Raw genomic sequence first — 18,478 nt, 5'->3', positions numbered from 1 at the left:
TTCCTGCAGTTGGGCTGCGTGCTGGAGGTGTCGCGACAGCCAGAGGTTGGTGGCAGAGCTGGAGTGGAGGATTTTAAGCCCAGAGAAGGAGGAGCAGTGTGAGAAGATTGCTGTTTGGCAGACTATGTTCTCTCTCCCTGACCGTGGCACGAGTGATGATGACTGCTCCTGGACCCCAGCAGCTGTCGCTTCATTTGTACTTGTGAGAGCACAGACCTTTGACTGACTGACTCATCTTGTCAGACCGGTCCTTCCCCTTAACTCAGGGAAGGCAGAGACAGGAAGAGGGGGAGGGAGGAAAAGAGAGAGGGCTACTGTTTTAAAAGACTGCGTATCTGCTGGTCCAGAGCTAAGGGCAGCAAGATGTGTATTCAGATGTGTGTGCCCTTTAGGAAACCATTTTACATGTGTGTGTTGAGAAAGTCAGAGCAGCTGGGAATGCTGATGTTTGCTTGGCGCTAAGGGTGATGCAGAGCAATCCAAAACCAGTTTGTCATAAAGATTTTCTTACTCATAGTGAGGCTGGAGATGCCTGAACATGTGGGTGAGCAGTCACCTTCGGGCTGCGTTTTTCATCTCCTGGCCATCGCCTGACACACAGAGCAGGGAGGATTCGGCCTTGCATCCCTCCCGCTGCAGGCCCCACCTGCAGGGTGTCTGGCTCCCGCACACCTGTCCCAGGGAAGGGCACTGGTGTTTTGAGGGTGCGCAGGGGCAGACAGGCCAATGTTCTGGGGTCTATTTATATTTGTAGCAATTCCTTTTAAAAACAAACAGCTGTCATTTTTTCTTTTCCTTTTTTTTCCCCTTTTCTGTCTTCGCTGTGCTATGGATCAGACTCAGGGCCTTACTGTCTTCACCACTAAGCTCCATCCCCAGCCTGAACAGCTTTCTTGAGGTACTTTTTTTTGTACTGTTTTAAGCATACGGCTGGGAGTTTTCTGGCAATCCTACCAACTGGCAGGACCCCGCCAAGCATCTGTTCTAGGACATTGTCTCCCGCTGTGAGGCCCTCTTGTGTGCACAGTTAATCCCATCTCCCCTGATCTACTTTCTGTCTCTATTTAATAATGTAGTTTTGATCAGAAAAGTAATAGTTTCCTATTTTAGTTAATTTGAGTAACTCTGAGGGAAAAAAGAATAATTGAATGAGACCCAGACTTCCTCTGTTGACCTGATGCCCAAGTGTCCTTTCTCGCTGTCACCTTCTGCTGTCCCTCCTTTAGGGTGGCTCTGCCACCACCCTTCAGGCCCTTCTTTTCACCATCTGCAAGGCAGAATTCTCCTCTGTCCTAAAGTTCTTTCCTACATCCTCTGTTCAACACACATTTCCCTGGTGTTTGGGCTAAAAGTAATTTTCTCTGAAATTCCCTGGTGTTCTCCTTAGGCTCAGGGAGTCTTCCTTGGTAGTTTACTTACTGAAATGGGCAGTGTGCTCTCCTGTGAGGCGGTGAGTTCCTGTGGACCCAGGTTCTTTCTGTCTTGCTGACTTGTATCCTAAGTCCCTGTACCTCTGCACCCCACTGCCACCACCCAGGGCTGCCTGCCTCCTGCGTAGCATTCACCACAGTTGTAATTGGCCCTTGAATTTTTGTGTCATTGGCTGTGTCCATTTTACATGAGACAATGAGACCTGTCCCCAGTGTCCAGCCCAGGGCTAGTACTATTCAAGGCTTTGGTAAATGCAGAATGAAAGCAGCTGGCCAAGGCATGGGTGTCTGTGGGTTATGGTCATTGTATCTGCTGTTAGTACCCAAGTTCTGATTTGAATTAAACAACAAATAGTCTCAGAAGAAATGTGTAAACCAAATTGAGATTAGTGTTATCTTTCCCTGCTGTAGAGAATCTTGTTTCTCCCATTCATGTGTACAATCATATCTACACAACCCTTTGGTGAAAGACCTGCTAGGACACTTCTTAGATACTGTCTTTAGCCTAGAAGCTCCTTGGGCCTAGTCCCCCTCACATCTGTGTCCCTTTACCGTGGGGACACAGCCTTGGCTTCTGGACAGTTCAGGCAGGGCAGATGAATGGGCAGCGCCTCCAGGGCCGGTGGCTGGGCAGTTACCCTTCTCCCAAGATTGGCTCAGTCGGCCTGACTGGAAGACCCCAGTTCCCTGTATCTGGTGAGGATGTGCTGGTCTCTGCTCTGAGTAGACACTCCAGATTTCTCAGAGCTCGTAATTCTTAGTGTGCATGTCTGGATCCATCGTTTGGTGGGGAAACATCGGGTTTCATGTGCCTTCATGCTTATAAACCAGTTGTTGCAGTCAGTAATTCTGTGACCTTTGTCATTCATACTGAGTTTGGTTTAAAGGTTTTCATAGGTCTCCATTGGAAGCCTCTGCCGAGTGTCTCTCAGGCACTGGAAGCTCAGAACAGTGCTGACATGTCCTGCACTATTCTGACAGTGGCTTTGGAGCGTTGCTGGGCCTTACCTTGAGCTCGGAGCTCTGGGCTGTGTGGTATTCAGTGGAGGTGGACGCTGCTTTTCAGAATGCACGGTGTGTGGTTGGTAAGATGGACCAGGGAGAGCCTGCCGAGTGCCTGACCAAATTGAGAAGAGGGGAATGGGGGTGTTGAAGGAGAGAGGGATCGCTTTCTGCTGGAGGGACTGAAGCTGCTTCATGGAGGAGGTAGAGTTGGAATAACTCCTGTGGGTGGGGGCTTGGAACCCTGAGGACGAAGGAGCACATTTCAATTAGGGGCAAGCTGGGAGCAGGCATCGAATCAGGGAAAAGAGTTCAGTGGGCAGAAGGTGAAAATGAAAGGTAGCCGATAAGATTGGACTGTGAGACCCTACACAGGAGCCAGAAAACCCGGTGTTTAGGATTGGGGCAGGCAGAGTTTGGAAGCTGGGCCACCACTGCCTCTGTCCAGAGAAGGGGCAGGGAGGCCCTGTTGAGGCCCAGTATGTTCAGGTGGCATAGAGGGGATGTTGTGCAGGGGTCCAGAAGATGGAGAAGATGCGACAGCCAGTTGAGTAGGGCAAGGTATGGCTGTGGGGTGCAGAGCAGGTGTCCAGGGAGTGGGTTGTGAGAAGGATATCGAGAACATCCACAGGGAGGAGGACAGCAAGTGACAGCCACAGGGGGAGCTTGCCAGGAGCTGGGTGGGCAGAGCTGTGCCTACAGGGAAGGGAAATGTAGGACAGGAGGTCAGTGGCTTTGCAGAGACACAGGCTCTGCCACAGCTCGCTCCTGCCGGGTCACAGTGGGAGGCGAGTTGTGCTTCCTTGTGGATGGTAGTCATGGGTCAGGTGCGTGATTTCCTGTCATCCACAGACCTCACTTTCAGCCAGGCCTTCAGTGTTGAAGGGTTAACTCAGGGCCAATCCCTGCAAGTCGCAGTGGATGGCACAGTGTCTTGGAGGAGTGCCAGGAGACCCAGGTAACATTGAGCTGTCTGTCCTGAGGCAGACATTACTGGAAAACCCATCTCTGCAGACAGTCATTCGTGGGAAGCTTACTTGGCAGGATCAGCTGTTGCTGCAGGCGTCACCACACATTGCGATGGGATTTTTCGAGTGCGGTTTTTGTCTCTGAAAGTTTTATGTGCTGAGCCGTGTCTGAAATCACCTCCCGTACTGCCTTAAAAATGGTGCCCGGACTGAAGCTTATTTACAGTAATGTTGCCAAAATAAGTTTCTTTGCTTGAGGGTGAGAGTGAGGGGAAGTTCCGGAGCCCTCCACCTTGATTGTCCTGCTCTGGGCTGTGGTGGGGCTCAGAAGGAGTGTGGAGCTCACTTCCCCCCTCGGGGATCTTGTGGGCACTGGGGCCCAGCCTGTGCCTGCAGCTTCCCCCCAGCTTGTTCACATTCGATGTGCTGGTGCAACCCCTTGCTGCCCTCTGTGTGCCCAGGCGTGCCCGGCAGGAGCATCCGACTGACCTCAGTCCACACTGACAGTGCGGGCTGCTCTCTTACCTTCTTGCCGCAGGAAGAACAAGAAAGGAGGGCACCAAGGCCCTGGCGCCTCATTTTTTCTGTCTCCTCCCCGCCTCAGTGCCTTCGCTCCTTCTGCACTCACACCCCGTCTCACACACACACACCCTTCCCCTTGTACACCGGTGTCTTCTCACTCATGCCCAGCAGTCAGAAGCCCCACATTGCCTGCCCTTCTGTCTCCATGTTGGGCATCTCCTGTGGGGAGCAGGGTCCAGGTCTCCCCCAGCTTAGTGGGCCGGTGGCAGGGAGGGGAGTAGGAAGCAGATGTTTTCTTGAAAGTGGGTCTGTCATTGATTGTTCTCAGATTCTTTTCCTCCATTGCAGTGATTGTCTTTTACAAACTTCGTAGCATGACAGTATACGATCGTTACTGTAGAAACTACAGATCTAATGCTTTCAGCAGCTACCTTCCATCTGTGAAATGATATTGCAGGGAAGAATGTGGGGCTCACCAAGGCTGCCCTGTTGTGCCAGCCAGGTTTTAAGTGCAGGTTAATTATTACCAAATGTCCTCTCACGCCCTTGCTACCCTTTAGATTTGAAAGGAAACTTAAGGATTTCTTCCCTTTTTTGTTTGTTTGTTTTTTAGATTCAGAATATGAACAACATAATCTCCTTCCCTTTGGACAGTTTGCTGAAAGGTGACCTGAAAGGAGTCAAAGGGGTATGACACTGGAATCCTGGTCGCGGGTGTTTCTTGTCACCCAGAGTCACAGCCCTGCCAGCCCTGCAGTGGCTGCCTGCCGCATGAGTATATCCTTCCTGGGGCAATGGGAGGGCTTTTGCCCTCTCTGTTTCCTTTGGCTTGCAGTTTGACACCACCTTTGGCCGTAAAGGTGGTGACTCTTGCTTGGCCATTTTGGTTCTGCTGTTGGGGCTGTGAACATCCTGAGGGGAGTGGTAGTGGGGAAGGAAGACTAAACCTTCTGGGCCCCTGGCTGAGCACGGTTTCCAGCCTCACGTCACTGACAGGAGAAAGGGTCCTGACAACGATGGTTTTCCTCCTGGGAAGGTCGCAGTGTCAGATAGGAATCTCCAGGGTGTTGGCTGTTTCGGCTATGCCTGGTCTCACAGGAGCACGCAGGCTGGGACTGTGACATGGTTGGGCGAGGAGCGGGCAGGACTGGACTGTCTCATCTGGGCACATCTGGAAGCCCTACCTGGCCCATCTTGGGACCTTGGCCGAGACCACTAAGTACCTGCTTACAGAGAGTGCCAGGAGAGAGCTGTTAGGACTCCAAGGAGCATTGCCCAGTCTCCCAGGGGAAAGAAGCAGAACAGTCAGCCAGAAACCCAGCAGGAAGGATATGGGGCAGAGGAGAGACAGGCCCAGAGCAGATGCATGGACTGCACTGCACGCCAGACTGTGGGGATGGGGGGCAGGAGGGGACTGGGCGGGTTGAAGAGCCAAAAAGAGAAAAGGAAAAGGGTTTCACACTTCCAGAAGAACCCTGCTGAAGGGAGAGTGACTGTGTGGGAACCAGTGATGGGGCTTTGAGTGGCCATTTTTGCAGCCAGGCATTGTAAGAGAGTTTGAAGCCCTAAATGCCAGAGAGAAAAGAGGGGCAGGCAAAAAGCCTAGGAGATTGTGGGTGGTTATTAGATTCTGACCATTGGGCTCAAGCCAGGGTGTAGGCGTAAAGGAGATCCACTCAGAGTCCCTTCTGTGGAGAGAGAAACTGAAATGTTTGCAGGGTAGAGGTGACAAGACAGGCTGGGAGTATTATAACTGGGTGGTGAGCATATTACTTGGGTCTCTGTACTTTTTTGTGCATTTCTTATATTCACTAATAAATATTCTATAACCCTAGCACTTGGAAGGCTGAGGCAGGAGGATCACTGTGAGTTTGAGTCTGGCCTGGGCTACATAGTGAGTTCAAGGCCAGCCTGAGCTGCATAATGAGACCCTGTGTCAAACAAACAAATTTAGAAAACGGAAAAAGGCCACCACTCATCTAAGTTAATACATGTACATCATTTATTATACAAGTTAATGCCCCATTCAAGACCAGTTTTGGGATAAGGAAGTTTATGTTGCACAGAAGTTAATAATTAGTCCTGCTTAATTGCTGCCTCTCTGTTTACAGGATTTGAAAAAGCCCTTTGACAAAGCTTGGAAGGATTATGAAACAAAAATGTGAGTGTTTTTATTTTTTAACTGAGTGTGGGTAAAATAATTTGAGATTTCAACTTTAATAATTAATTATTATTTTTTTTTTGGTGCTGGGGATTGAACTCAGGTCCTTGTGCTTGTGAGGCAAGTGCTAGAACCACTGAGCTAAATCCCCAGCCCTGAGATTTCAACTTTAAATCAAACTTTGACTGCAGAGGGTTTGTAGGAGTAAATCCTAATCCAGGGAAGCATTTACATAAAACCATGCCCAATGGTTTCTGTGAGGACAGATGCTATGTAGCTGGTGGCTACATTCAGAGGTGGTGGCTTCTTTCTATGGATTCCTTTGTTCCTTTTTCTTTGGTGTTGTAATGGTTATAGAATGTAATGTTCATGAAAAGAAGTTGTATCAGTTACTTTCTTAATTGGTGAAACACAGTACCCTCACTCGCAATTTAAAGGAGGAGAGGTTTATTTTGGCTCTCAGTTTGCATAGAGTTCAGTCCATGGTCACTTGGCTCCAAGCGTGATGGCATGGCAGAGGGGCCTAGTGTAGGAGAGCTGCTCACAGCACAGCAACAGGACAGGGGGAGGGGAGAGGGGACTGACCAGGGAGGGAGATAAACCCCTCCACCTCCCAGCATCACATTTAGCCATGAATTTATCGGTGGACTAATTCAATGATCCATGATCCAGTCTTCTTCCCACAGCCTATCCCTGAGTGCAGGAGGCTCTTACGGGAGGCATGCAGATATAAACCATAACAGAAGTGAAGGCCAGTTAGTCAGAGGTGGTGTTTTTTCCTTTCTTGTTTTAAACCTTTCTTCATTTTATTACTGTTCGTGAGAGCAGTGTTATCTTCAGACTTTGTCTTCCTGATGATCTATGCAAACTGTCCGCTTTTAGCTTGGGCCTGTCTTTCTCTGAAATACCAAGCCCGTTGGTCTTAGGAAAACTTTGCAGCACCTGTCTGATGGCTCCGTGTGCTAGACAAGACCATGAAGAGCGGCTGTAGTTGACTCACATGTGGACGAGCCTGCCCCTGGCTGGCTGCAGGCCATTACCCTACTGTTTTTCCCAGCACATTTTCTCATCCTGGGGGTGAGGATCAGACTAGTGAGAACTGAACTAGTGGTGCTGGGATTAAGGCTTTCATTTATTTTAAATGCTGTTAGAACAGAAAGTATTCTTAAATGACTCAAGTTTGCTCTGTGCCTTGCCTTGGAGATTGGAGGCTTTCTGGATGGAAATAGAAACTCTTATTTGAAGCCATCTGGTAAGGAGAGTTGTTAGGAAGGAAGTCATTTGAGATAACTCTAAATGTTCAGCTGGCTCTTTAAAAACCCAGCTTTGGGCATCTTTTCAGTAGGAAAGGCTCACGAAGCTCAAACCAGTATATACTAACCTTTTGGTACTCGTTCTGTCCATGGCACAGTTTGTCCACGCTACAGGATTCTTGGACCACAGTGTGGCATTTCTTGGGAAGCATGCAGGCCCGTCTTGGCACAGGATGGGGTATTAAGCCCAGTGACCTTTTGTATCCATTGTCTGTGGGCAGCGTTCTTGCCTCACAGATGGGAGACCAAGACCCGGTGGGGTCTGCTGGTCCCCCAGAATGAGGGTCTTTAGGGGACACCGTAAAGGCAGCTCTGAGAGGAAAGTTTGTTGCTGTGATTGCCCACATTAAAAGAATAGCCCGATTCCGGATAAATAACCCAACGATTCGTCACATGGTCCTAGAAGAGGGAGAACAATCCAAATCCAAGACAGATAGAAGGAAAAAAAGATGCTTTTTAAATATACAAAGGATCAACAAATCACAGAATTGGTTCTTTGAAAGGATAAAAAAGACTGATAAACCCTTAGCCAAACCTGCCTCAAGAGGAGAGAAAAGGCCTGTATTAATACAATTAGAAGTGAAAAAGGTGGAATTGCCATAGAAACTGCCAAAATCTGGAGGAGCATAAGAACCTACCTTGAAATCTTATATTCTGGTAAATCAGAGAACCCCCTATAGACACAAAGCAGTTACCAAAATTGAGCCAAGGATATACAAAAACTCCAAATAGACCAATAACAGGCATTGAAAGAGAGGCAGTAATGAAAACTACTAACTAAGAAAAGCCAGGACCTGGTGGATTTCCTGTAGGATTCCACCATACTTCAGGGAAGATGTTGCAGTAGTGGTCTTCAGACTTCTGTGAATCGAAAGGCAGGGAGCACTGCCAGCCTCCTTCCTGGAGTTACCTTCACCACCATGCACGTCTCCCTCCCTGGAGAGTCCATAGCCGAGCCTTCCCGGATGCATGGCGCACATTGAAGCCTTGCCTGGGCTGGCCAGGGGCCTCATGATCATCCTTGCTCCCCTGTCCCCTATGTAGAACCAAAATAGAAAAGGAGAAGAAGGAACATGCCAAGCTCCATGGGATGATTCGCACTGAAATAAGTGGGGCTGAAATCGCAGAGGAAATGGAAAAGGAGAGGCGCTTCTTCCAGCTCCAGATGTGCGAGGTAAGGCACAGCCAAGCAGGCTTGGGGTGGTGGCTGGCAGTGAGTCCTGAGCCAGCCAGCGTGATCTCCTCCTGGGTCAGAGCGGCTTCAGAGAACACACCCTCTGGGATGACTGCGCTCGGCTTCTGTGGACAGTTTGTTTTACTAGTGGGGACTTGGGCTTCTGGAAGGTGGAATTGGGTTCATCTAACATCAACCTTTTTTTTTTTTAAGTACAATTTGCAGTACGTATTGATCGGTATTGATTGCGTTCCTCATGGGGAATAGGCACGTGTACATAACACAGTTTGATTCTTTTTGCAGTCCCTTCCTGTCCCGCCCCTCCCTCTATCTCTCATTCCTTTCTTACCTGTAGAAGGTCTGACTTCCTGTTTCCTATTATCTCTTTTATTTCTCTGTTTCTCACCTAAGAGAAACTGTACAATATCTAAGCTTGTGTTAAATATTCACTTATTGCACTTGACACCACAGTCCAAGGTACATCTATTTTTTTACCACTGACTTCTTAACCCTTCTTTGTGGCAGAATATACTCCTTTTCTTCATCTGTTTGTCTGTGGATGGACATACAGACTGCTTCCAAGATGTAGTTACTGTGGATTGTGCTTCTGTAAGCATGGGTGTGCATGCAATTCCACTGCAACCAGAATCACGGAAAGAATTAAATTTGTGAACCAAGCTACCACAGCAGGATGGATATAGGCTCATTCCTCAGGCTCAGAGGCTGCACCATCATGAAGGCTGTTCTCAAGCCTTCTTACTTCTGTGCCTGCTGCGAGGGTGTGTGCCATTGCTCACACCTGTCCTGGGTCTGCTCCCCAGCTGCACCAGCAAAACACTGGTGGCAGTTGTCCTTCCCACAGCAGTGCACCGTGGCAAATAAGGCCATGGTCACTCTTGTCTATTTAATCTTTGTAAGTTGTATGATTATTCCTTAGAACAGATTCTTGTAAATAGGATTTCTGGGTCAAAGGGTACCTGCCTTTTATGGATTGGTACATTGCCAAACATTTTATTAACAAATATATCACTTTGATTCATTGCCAGGCATTAACTTAATAATGAAAAAAACCAAAAAGGAAGGAGAAGAGGATATCTAGGCAGTTATTAATAAAGGGGAGTGGTGGCTTACGGCTTCATGGCAGCTTCCTATCTCCTTTATTGGGCTGCAGGCCGACCCAGGAGAGGACTAGACATGGGGTCATCCCATGTGTCAGCTGGGAGACAGCATTCCAGGGCTCATGTCCCAGATCCTGTGGGGTCCTCCATCTGTAAACCTGTATTTCTTGACGCTAGCTTCATAGATCACTGGGACTTCCTGGTACCTCCATGGTTGTTGATGAATTCTCCAAAGTTAGAAATGGCTTTAACTCCTCTCATTTTAAAACTTGCCTCTTTAACAGCCATGTTTGAGGGAAGTGTCTTGGGTTTGGCAGCATGGTGACAGGGGTCTCTGTTGACAGAGTTCTGGATGATGACCTGCCTCACGGAAAGGAGCTAGGCCAGAAGCTCAGGGAGATGGTGGAAGCCCTGCTCTTAGTGCAGCTGGAGTAGAGCTCTGCCAGCAGGCTGGGGTGGAATGTCCCATTAGTAGGGCTTCATGGCTCTCACACATTTAATTACCTGATCAGCAGATAACTTGGTACCTAACTAAAGAAGCATTTATTTCTGGCTCACAGAGGACATCAGGCGTCTGCCATGTACAAGATACCAAAGAAGTAGAAGAAATAATCTGTCTTCAGAAACTCCTGCAAAGCTCACACTGTTTATTCCTGTGACAGTTCCTTCTATGTTTCTTAACAGTATCTGCTGAAGGTGAATGAAATCAAGATTAAAAAAGGAGTGGATTTGCTTCAGAATCTGATCAAATACTTCCATGCCCAGTGCAAGTAAGTCCTTTTCTCCTTTTGAATATTTCTCCGCATGTGGCAGCATTGTAGTGAGATTAAACATATGCTTAGAGATCTGTTGAAAGAGGAATGCAGGGCCAGTACATGCTACATGGATGAACCTCGAGATCAAGGGACCCCAATGCAAAGGCTACATATGATTCTGCTGTACGATTCTCTTTACTCACTGTGCCAGGAATAAGCAAACTGTCAGGTTACTGCTTGTCACAGCTTCTGGAAGGAAGAAATGGAGAATGATTACTAATGTGTCTGGGGTCGCTTTTTGAGGTATTGAAAAGTCCTGGAATTATAGACAGTTGCAAAACTTTGTGAATATACTAAAATTCTCTGCACTGTACACTAAAAAAGGGTGATGGTTTAAGAATCATATCTCAATAAGAAATAGGTCTACAGTATTTAAAAAGTTTGCAGTAGTTGCCACAGACAGTGATTTTTGCTTTTCTCATGGGGGGCAAACTAGTTTGATCTGATTGATACATGAGATGAGTTCAGATGTGTTTTGTATGTCAAGAGGAGTGAGATGGTGTTGATAACAGGGTATTAAATCAAGAAGGTACTTTCACATATTACTGATGTTGTGCAGCCAGTGACCATGATAAGCAGAGGAGAGGGGAACTTCCAAGTTGAAGTACTCAGCTTAGCCCTGTGTGTCAGCCCTTCAGTCTACCCTCGGCTTTCATCTGCTTCTGCTCCCAGGCTCTAGCCACTGATAGGACCAGACCCCTGCCTACCTCACTCCCTCACCCAACAATCTCTCATTGATCGCATGCTGATGTCAGGCCCTGCTCTGAGATGGGTACAGAGCACACTCCTGCCTGGAGAATTGGACCTCAGTGCTAGATGTTCACAAAATGTACTGAGCTTGGGGTAGTGGCATACACCTGTCATCCCAGCACTCTGGAAGGAGGCTCAAGTTGAAGCCCAGCCCCGGACAGTTTAGTGATTTAGCAGGACCTGGTCTCAAAATACAAAAGGGGCTGTGGATGTAGCTCAGTGAGATGGCCCTGGGTTCAACCTCTAGTATCGCACCCCCCAAAAAAAGGTTCTGAAGTATATAAATCTGAGGAAAAATAGAAGAATATAATACAGAAAGTCAGCTGAGACAAAAGTTTAAGTAGGTGCTATTTCTTGAATTAACTGCAGGCCTCTGACAGGATGTGTGTTTTGTTGTCTAGAAGACAAGTGGGAGCCAGCAGGTTGGGGGCCAGCGGGCAGGAGAAGACCAGACAGGCGTGAAACAAAAGTAGAAGGAAAACCCTTAGAGATGTGGATAGCCATGATGTCCCATCCAAGGGGAAGATTTTGCCCCGGAGTTGGGAGCTCTGAACTGTTGTACAAGGAGGATTCACTGGTGTGGGGCTCCTCCCTGAGCCAGGCCCTGTTCAGGCTTCTGGTGCCCTAAGGTCTCAGAGAGCAGGGCATGTCCCTTGAGGCTGCCCGGGAGGACCCAGAGGAGGCAGATTATGAACTGAATTCCTGAAAGGCTCAACCTCCTCGTGAGGGGCCAAGAGGAGTGGAGGCCGCTTGGGAAGCTGTGTAGTGTGACTCAGAGGGGTGCCGGCGGTCACCTAGGGACCTGTGCTGTGCAGGCTGGAAACCAGTGGTCTCAGCTGGCCCGGAGGGCTGGGAGGTATGGATGAATCACATGCTTGACCTCCTGCAAGTCAGGTAGCCACACCTGTCTAGTTACCTCTCCACACCCCCCAACGCCCTGTGCCTTGGCTGCTCTTCCTTTTCCTGGAGCGTCATGCTGTGTCCTCTGCCTTCCCCAGCCTCTGCTCTTCCCAGAGGTCAGGCTCCTGAGGTGGTTCTTGGTTTTGGTCATGTTTGTATTAGCACATGTTTGCAATATAGAATAATCACATTCCTCATGGGGAGTCGGTGCGTGGACGTATTAGTTCTTTTATGTCCCTTCCCCTCCCCTCCTCATCTCCTCCCTCTCCCTCCATCTCTTGGTCTTCTTTTTGCAAAAGATCTGTCTCCCTGTTTCCTAGTGTTTTATTTCTCATTTTGCTCTTTATTTATGTTTGGATTTCTCATATAAGAGAAATCATATGATCCTTCTTTACAGTCCTTTTTTATTTTTTCTCATTGAGTTTATTGGTACATTTTAGGTATACAGTACAGTTACATTCATTATTGGTATCTTGTACCTTTACATGACAGGTCTTGGTTCTTATTTTTTCTCCTTGTCCCTGCCCTCCCTTCACTCCTTCTCCCCTCCCCCTTTACAAACACTTCATTTCCATTTTTTCATTTTCTCATTTTTTTTCTTTTCTTCTTTACAGTCCTTTACTGTCCGTTCTTGTCCCCCATGGATAGCTTGTCTCTTGCGCTGCCCCAGCACCCTTTACCTGTCTCTTGGCTTCCTCCAGGTTGAGCTCTGTCCCCCTTAAGGTGGGGCTGTGTTGTTTATTTATTTTCCATCTCCAGGCAGGGTGCAGCAGATACCTGGCACAGATGTGCTTCAGTGACCGTGCTGTTGCTTCTGCTGTGGAATTCGGAGTGCAGTTGGGCAGTGACAGTGTCTCTGCTGCCGCCCTTGAGGACAGATAGCAAAGGAGTGTGGGTACCGTGGCTCATCCTAGGTTAAAGGAGGGCCGGGCTGCAAAGAGCTGGCCTAAAGCATTTCCCAGATGAGTTCTTTGACAGTGACTCAAAATCCTGACTGACATCTGGCGGTGACATGCAGATCATCTCTTCCTTTCTCCTAGTAACCTGGCCAGAGGGAGTTTAGGAAGTGGATTGCTTCCTTGCTGATATTTTATTTTTAGCAAGAAGCTATTCTAAGATTTCCTTTTTCTTCTTTATTTTGCCCAAACTGTCAGTTGGGTAGCAACAGACCTCTTGTGGATAAGTGAACCAGTTGGCCTTTTATGGGCATGAGTTTGGTAATCTTTTAAAATGCAAATCTTCCATTACTTCCTTCTCCAATGAGAGAGGCAGGGAGAATATGTGTGTGTGTATCTGCGACTGAATGCTCCTCAGGTCAGCCCAGCAGTTCTGCGCTTTAATTCCTATTTCGGGCATCAAACCTGGAGCCTGAGAGCCTCAGCCATTGGACCCCAGAGCTTGGGGCCATGCCTGTGCCTTGAGTGTGGGGTCCCGCCCGTCCCCTCCCTAGCACTCCCTGTTGCTGCTTCTCAGCCCTCAGCCAGCTGTGCCTGAAGCTCATGCCACCACCTTGTCCTCTGTGGAGTGAGGCCACCATGAGTGACCAGCTCCTCAGAATCACATTAAACCTGCAGAAGTATTGAGATGTGCATGATTTTGCTGTTTATACACTCTGTTTTCACTTGTGTTTGTGAAGAATATATCATATTCTTTGTCTTTTACTTCTAAATTTACAGAAAATAATTTACATCTTTATCTCGCTCCTTGGAACATACTGTAGATGCTGTTTAGCTTGTTCTGGTCAGAGGGAGGAAACTGCTCTCCAGGGGAACCGAGAGACAGGGCCACCTCTGAGCAGCGACTCCGAACCATGACAGTTCTGTTCCAAAGGGGAAGGTCATGGAGTTGTCTTGAGCTTTGTGCGCAAGCCCTCAGGGGCAGCGTCACTTGCTGGCTAGGGTGCTGAGTCAGTGAGACTAGGGTCCAGGAGCCTTGGGAGGCTGCTCCTTTGTGAGGGGTACAGGGAGAGGGGATGAGCGCTTGTGTACCCTCGGCAGACTTGGAATATTGTGATCTGTGAAGCCTGGAGCTGGGGACCAGACACCCTGTTGTGGGGTCTGGAGGGCTGGGGCTGCATGTAAAGCGGGTGTGCTTCTACAGCTTGAAACTCTGTTGAAGCCAGGTATAATGGTGCACTCCTGTAATCCCAGCATTTGGGAGGCTAAGGCAGGCCAGAATACATAGTAAGTGAGTCCCCATCTCAAAAGAAAAAATAATCTGGTTGAGCAGCCTAGAAAATATTTAATAGGAGAAACATTTGATTTGATAATGTTGGTGATAAATGTTTTTTGATGGAAGGCTGGAAATGCTGAAGGGCTCAAATGAGGAACATGCCAGCAGGCCCTTGTATTTACAAATGTTGGGAACAGTGACTGACAGTGATCATTAGAGCAGCCCTCGGGCTTCTTCTGGAACCTGTCCTTAGTGCCAGGCCTGAGCGACTTTCAGAGGTGCTGGGTGACATTGTGTGCCTCAGGAGGAAGGTAGAGATCTGTGAATCCAAGGAAAGAGGTTTTCCTGTAGATGGGGAGGCATCCACATGGTGAACCCAGATTTATGTCATTCTCCCTCATACTGTCTGGTGCCATGCTGGAAGTGATGTCTGTGACGAGAGATGGGTCCCTGAGCCCGGGCCCTCTCCCACCACGGGGAGTCACAGCCACACACCTGTCCCTGCTCCCCAGCGCCACCTGGGTTATCTGCTGCGGTCTTTGTCCTGCTCCCTAGTGTAGTAGCACCCCGTGGTGATGTGTGCATGTTCTCTCTCCTCTCCCCTCTCTCTCCTCCCCCTCGCCCCGCCCCGCCCCGCCCCTCCTTGCCTATTTTACATGAATTTGAAGTGATTTGAGGAAATAGTTACGTAAAGAAAAGCTGTACCCGACAGAAGGAAACAGTCCTGTCTCTCATTCCCACTATGCTGCAGTTCTTCCGAATTTCCTCTCCATTAGAAGGGGCATCTGCTCGGTGCCGCCCCAGTGCTGGGGACAGAAGGGGCAGAGGTGGTAGCACCTGGGTTTCCGTCCCGGCTGTGGCGACAGACAGCTGGATAGATCACGCCAACACCCGGGCATAATTGCTGTGCAGGAAGAAAGGTCAGTTAGGTGAGAGGAGGGTGGAGGATGTACAGTAAAGAGTCGAGCATGTACCTGAAGAGGCCTGGCTACCTGCCCAGCTGAGTCCCGGCTGCCCTGTTTTCATGGCCTGCTGTGAGTAACACACTTGATGTGGGAAGTCCCATGGGGCCACTGCTGGGTTGAAAAGAAAAAAAAAACAACACAAATATATTTGAAACTGGCCCCAGATCACATTTTGAAACTGGTTTCTGTGGTGTCCAGATGACAGAACTGGCGACTCCTGTGCCTTCCTCCTTTCCTGCCTGAGCCACACTATGGATCCTAGCTCTTCTTCTCTCCAGGAGCTTCAGGTGTGATGGGCAAAGGGTGTGTTAAGTTAATCACACTCATAGATAGATGGTGGAAACACTTTGGAGCAAAGGGCAAAGTATACTAGGGAGAACTTTTTTTTGAGATGGGCTCACTGTGTAGTCCAGGCTGTCCTTGAACTCCCTATGTAGCCCAGGTTGGGCTCGAATTTGCAGCAGTCCTCTTGCCTCAGCCGCCCAAGCGCTGGGATTCCAGGTGCGCACCACCATGCCTGACTCCAGAACTCTTAAGGTCGGGAGTTAAGGAAGGCCTCACAATGGAGGCAGTGTTTACCTTCAAATTTGAAGAATGAGCAGGCACAGCCAGGTGAAAGAGACATGCTGTAGGAGAGGCCTGGAGAGAGGAGCAGCAGTGGGGAAGAGCAGCAGAAGTGGGGCTGGGGCAGGGAGGAGTCGATAGCCAGGGAGAGATGGAGAAAGACTGTCGTGTTTGGAACTGAGTGGGTCGGGGCTGAATCGCACAGGCGGGCCAGCCCTGTCAGCTTCATCCAGAGCCCATGAGGATGCCTTTCCTCCCTGTCTGTGGGGTTGTGCACAGCTGCCTGTCACTGCGGAAGACTCGTCAGGCCTCGCTTGTATTTCCTGGTTCACTTGTCGTACTTGACCTCACACAATGGGTTCTGAGCTTTAAAAACAAGAGAGAGACTCCTTTTTATATTTAATCTTAAGTTGTCCAACCACATTTTCTTCTGCAGGTGGAGCAAGGCCATTTATGTACATCAAAGTTGCCTGGCTTTTTCTGAATTCTTTACCTGCTGCTCTTAGCCGTTGCTGTTGTGGACAATTCTCCAGTGTCTTATTCTTGTTGGCACCCTGTTCTTCCATTTGGCCACTTAGCTGACTCCCAAATCAAGCAAGGCAAGGCCCTTGTTGCCCTTGTAGAATCCTGTTTCCCATTATAGAGGGGAAATTTAGGTTTCCTTTTATGTAGGTCAAGAGAAATTACAAACTCGGGTTTGTTGCAGTTACTTTTCACTTCTAATTTTGAGTGTTGTTTCATTCTTGATTTGCTTTTTGAGTTTCTGTTCATGTAGACTTTGCCCCTGGGTATTATAGAATGACCACAGTCACTTCCCTTTAAAGTTTTTCTTTGTCTAAGAGAATTACATTCTTCTTTGCATGAAGCACATTGTTTCTTCTCATCCCCTAGCTTTTTCCAGGATGGACTGAAAGCAGTAGAGAACCTCAAGCCTTCCATTGAGATGCTGTCCACAGACCTTCACACGGTGAGTAGCTCCCCTCCATGGGGGTTGAGCCGCGCTTATGTGATCAGCATTTTTCCTGTTTGCAAGCTGTGCAGCCCGGAGAGAAAGAGCCCCATTGTGCCAGGCAGAGTTGGTGTCCCGTCCTCTCCCATGGCTGGAGGGGAGGCGGTTGGCACACACAGGTGTGGACGGAGAGGCACTGTGAGCATCAGCAACCTGCTGGTGCCTCAGGCTGACTTTGCTCTACTTTGTTCACTTCTTAAAGATCAAGCAGGCCCAGGATGAAGAAAGAAGGCAGCTGATACAGCTTCGTGATATTTTGAAGTCAGCACTGCAGGTTGAGCAGAAAGAGGTGAGGGGATTTAATTTTGACAGAGCACCATTTTAGCTGCACATAGTGGAATGTCTGTAAATCTCAGCCCCTGAGGAGGCTCAGACAGGGATCACAAATTCAAGCCCAGCCTATGCAACTTAGTGACTTAAGAACGTGTCTCATAATAAAAAGGGCTAGGGATGTAGCTTTGTGTGGAGGCCCTGGGTTCAATCCCCAATACCCTGCACCTCGGAGGTTTGCCCTGAGGCCTGTTAGTCCAAATCCCGGGCCTCTATGTGTACGGATCCTGCGACATGAGTAGTTCTCGGTGTCTCACCTTGTCCCTGCCACTTATGCCATTTGTTCGGTCCTCTGACCTCTGGTCCACCTCTGGTCAAGAGGCGTGGACCCTGCCTCTCGGGATGGACTCAGGACAGGTGACCTTCAGGCTTCGCCCCCTGCCCTGGCCGCTGTATGTGTGGCCACACCGACCAGCAGATCTCCCTGGCCTCCTTTGCACTGTCTCCTCCAGTTCGTGATGCCCACACACTGGCAGTTTTTTTTGGGGGTGGCTTATGAAAAAGAAAAACACTAAAAGGTACATTTTAAGGGTAATTTTGTGATAATGTCCATAAATTTTTCTTTCCTTTGAAATAAGGTCTCACTACTCGAACTCATGGGCTCAAGTGATCCTCCTGCCTCAGCCTCTCAAGTAGCTGAGATAAAATGTGATGTTAACACAAATCCACTTCCTTGATAATAAGAGAATGGGTCTAAATGTTACCTGTTAGATAAATGGCTGTTGAACTACTTTACAGAGTATAAAGTTCACTGTTGGCAGTGTGTCATAAGTTCTTGTACTATAACTTAATATTATTGTTTTTCTCCCAAATGCATTTACCTTTTGTGACCGAAGTCTAGGAGAGTAAGTAGTTCAGTTTTTCTAATAAATTGGAGAATTGTGCATGCTTTGTCCATCAACTTCAAAAATATGTATCTTTTTCCTTTGTATAAGTTAATAGTTAGTGGCGTGTAGATTTTGGCTCTCCTTTCACTGTAGTAGACTTTACTAAAGGCCGCAGAGCTTGAAGGCACAGAGGGGAGCTTTCAGGGTTTGTACTTGCCTTGTCGATGTGTTTTGAGAACGAGCAGCTTACTCCCTGCCTCTGCTGGACTAGATTCCGAGAGTTGTTTTAGCCCCTCGGAAGCTGCCTTTCTGGCCTCCAGCTCCCCACTCTGGGCCCAGCCAGGTCCCTTCTCTGACCTCTTGCCCTGGTGGGCAGTGAGATCCATGTGATTGTCACCTTGGCCCTGGAGGGTCACCCGCAGCTTGACCGGGTGTTTATTGCTAGGTCACCAAAGGTC

At 48.5% G+C, this 18,478-nt stretch overlaps 1 protein-coding gene across 5 annotated transcripts in view; it reads left to right on the top strand.

Moving 5' to 3' along the window:
• The window catches only part of Asap2 (ArfGAP with SH3 domain, ankyrin repeat and PH domain 2), a 120,358-nt gene that overhangs the window by 58,544 nt on the left and 43,336 nt on the right, over positions 1-18,478 (top strand). For all 5 annotated transcript variants that reach the window (XM_010629083.1, XM_019208167.2, XM_019208168.2 and 2 more), the window contains exons 4-10: positions 4,536-4,610; positions 6,034-6,083; positions 8,441-8,570; positions 10,373-10,458; positions 16,746-16,821; positions 17,066-17,152; positions 18,030-18,038. In XM_010629083.1, coding sequence (XP_010627385.1) covers positions 4,536-4,610; positions 6,034-6,083; positions 8,441-8,570; positions 10,373-10,458; positions 16,746-16,821; positions 17,066-17,152; positions 18,030-18,038 — 513 coding nt within the window. The remainder of the gene's footprint in view (positions 1-4,535; positions 4,611-6,033; positions 6,084-8,440; positions 8,571-10,372; positions 10,459-16,745; positions 16,822-17,065; positions 17,153-18,029; positions 18,039-18,478) is intronic.

Source organism: Fukomys damarensis, unplaced genomic scaffold (genome assembly GCF_012274545.1).
Source record: "Fukomys damarensis isolate Sample0158 unplaced genomic scaffold, DMR_v1.0_HiC HiC_scaffold_25, whole genome shotgun sequence".
NCBI classification, from domain to species: domain Eukaryota; kingdom Metazoa; phylum Chordata; class Mammalia; order Rodentia; family Bathyergidae; genus Fukomys; species Fukomys damarensis.
This window is presented reverse-complemented; position numbering and strand designations above follow the sequence as displayed.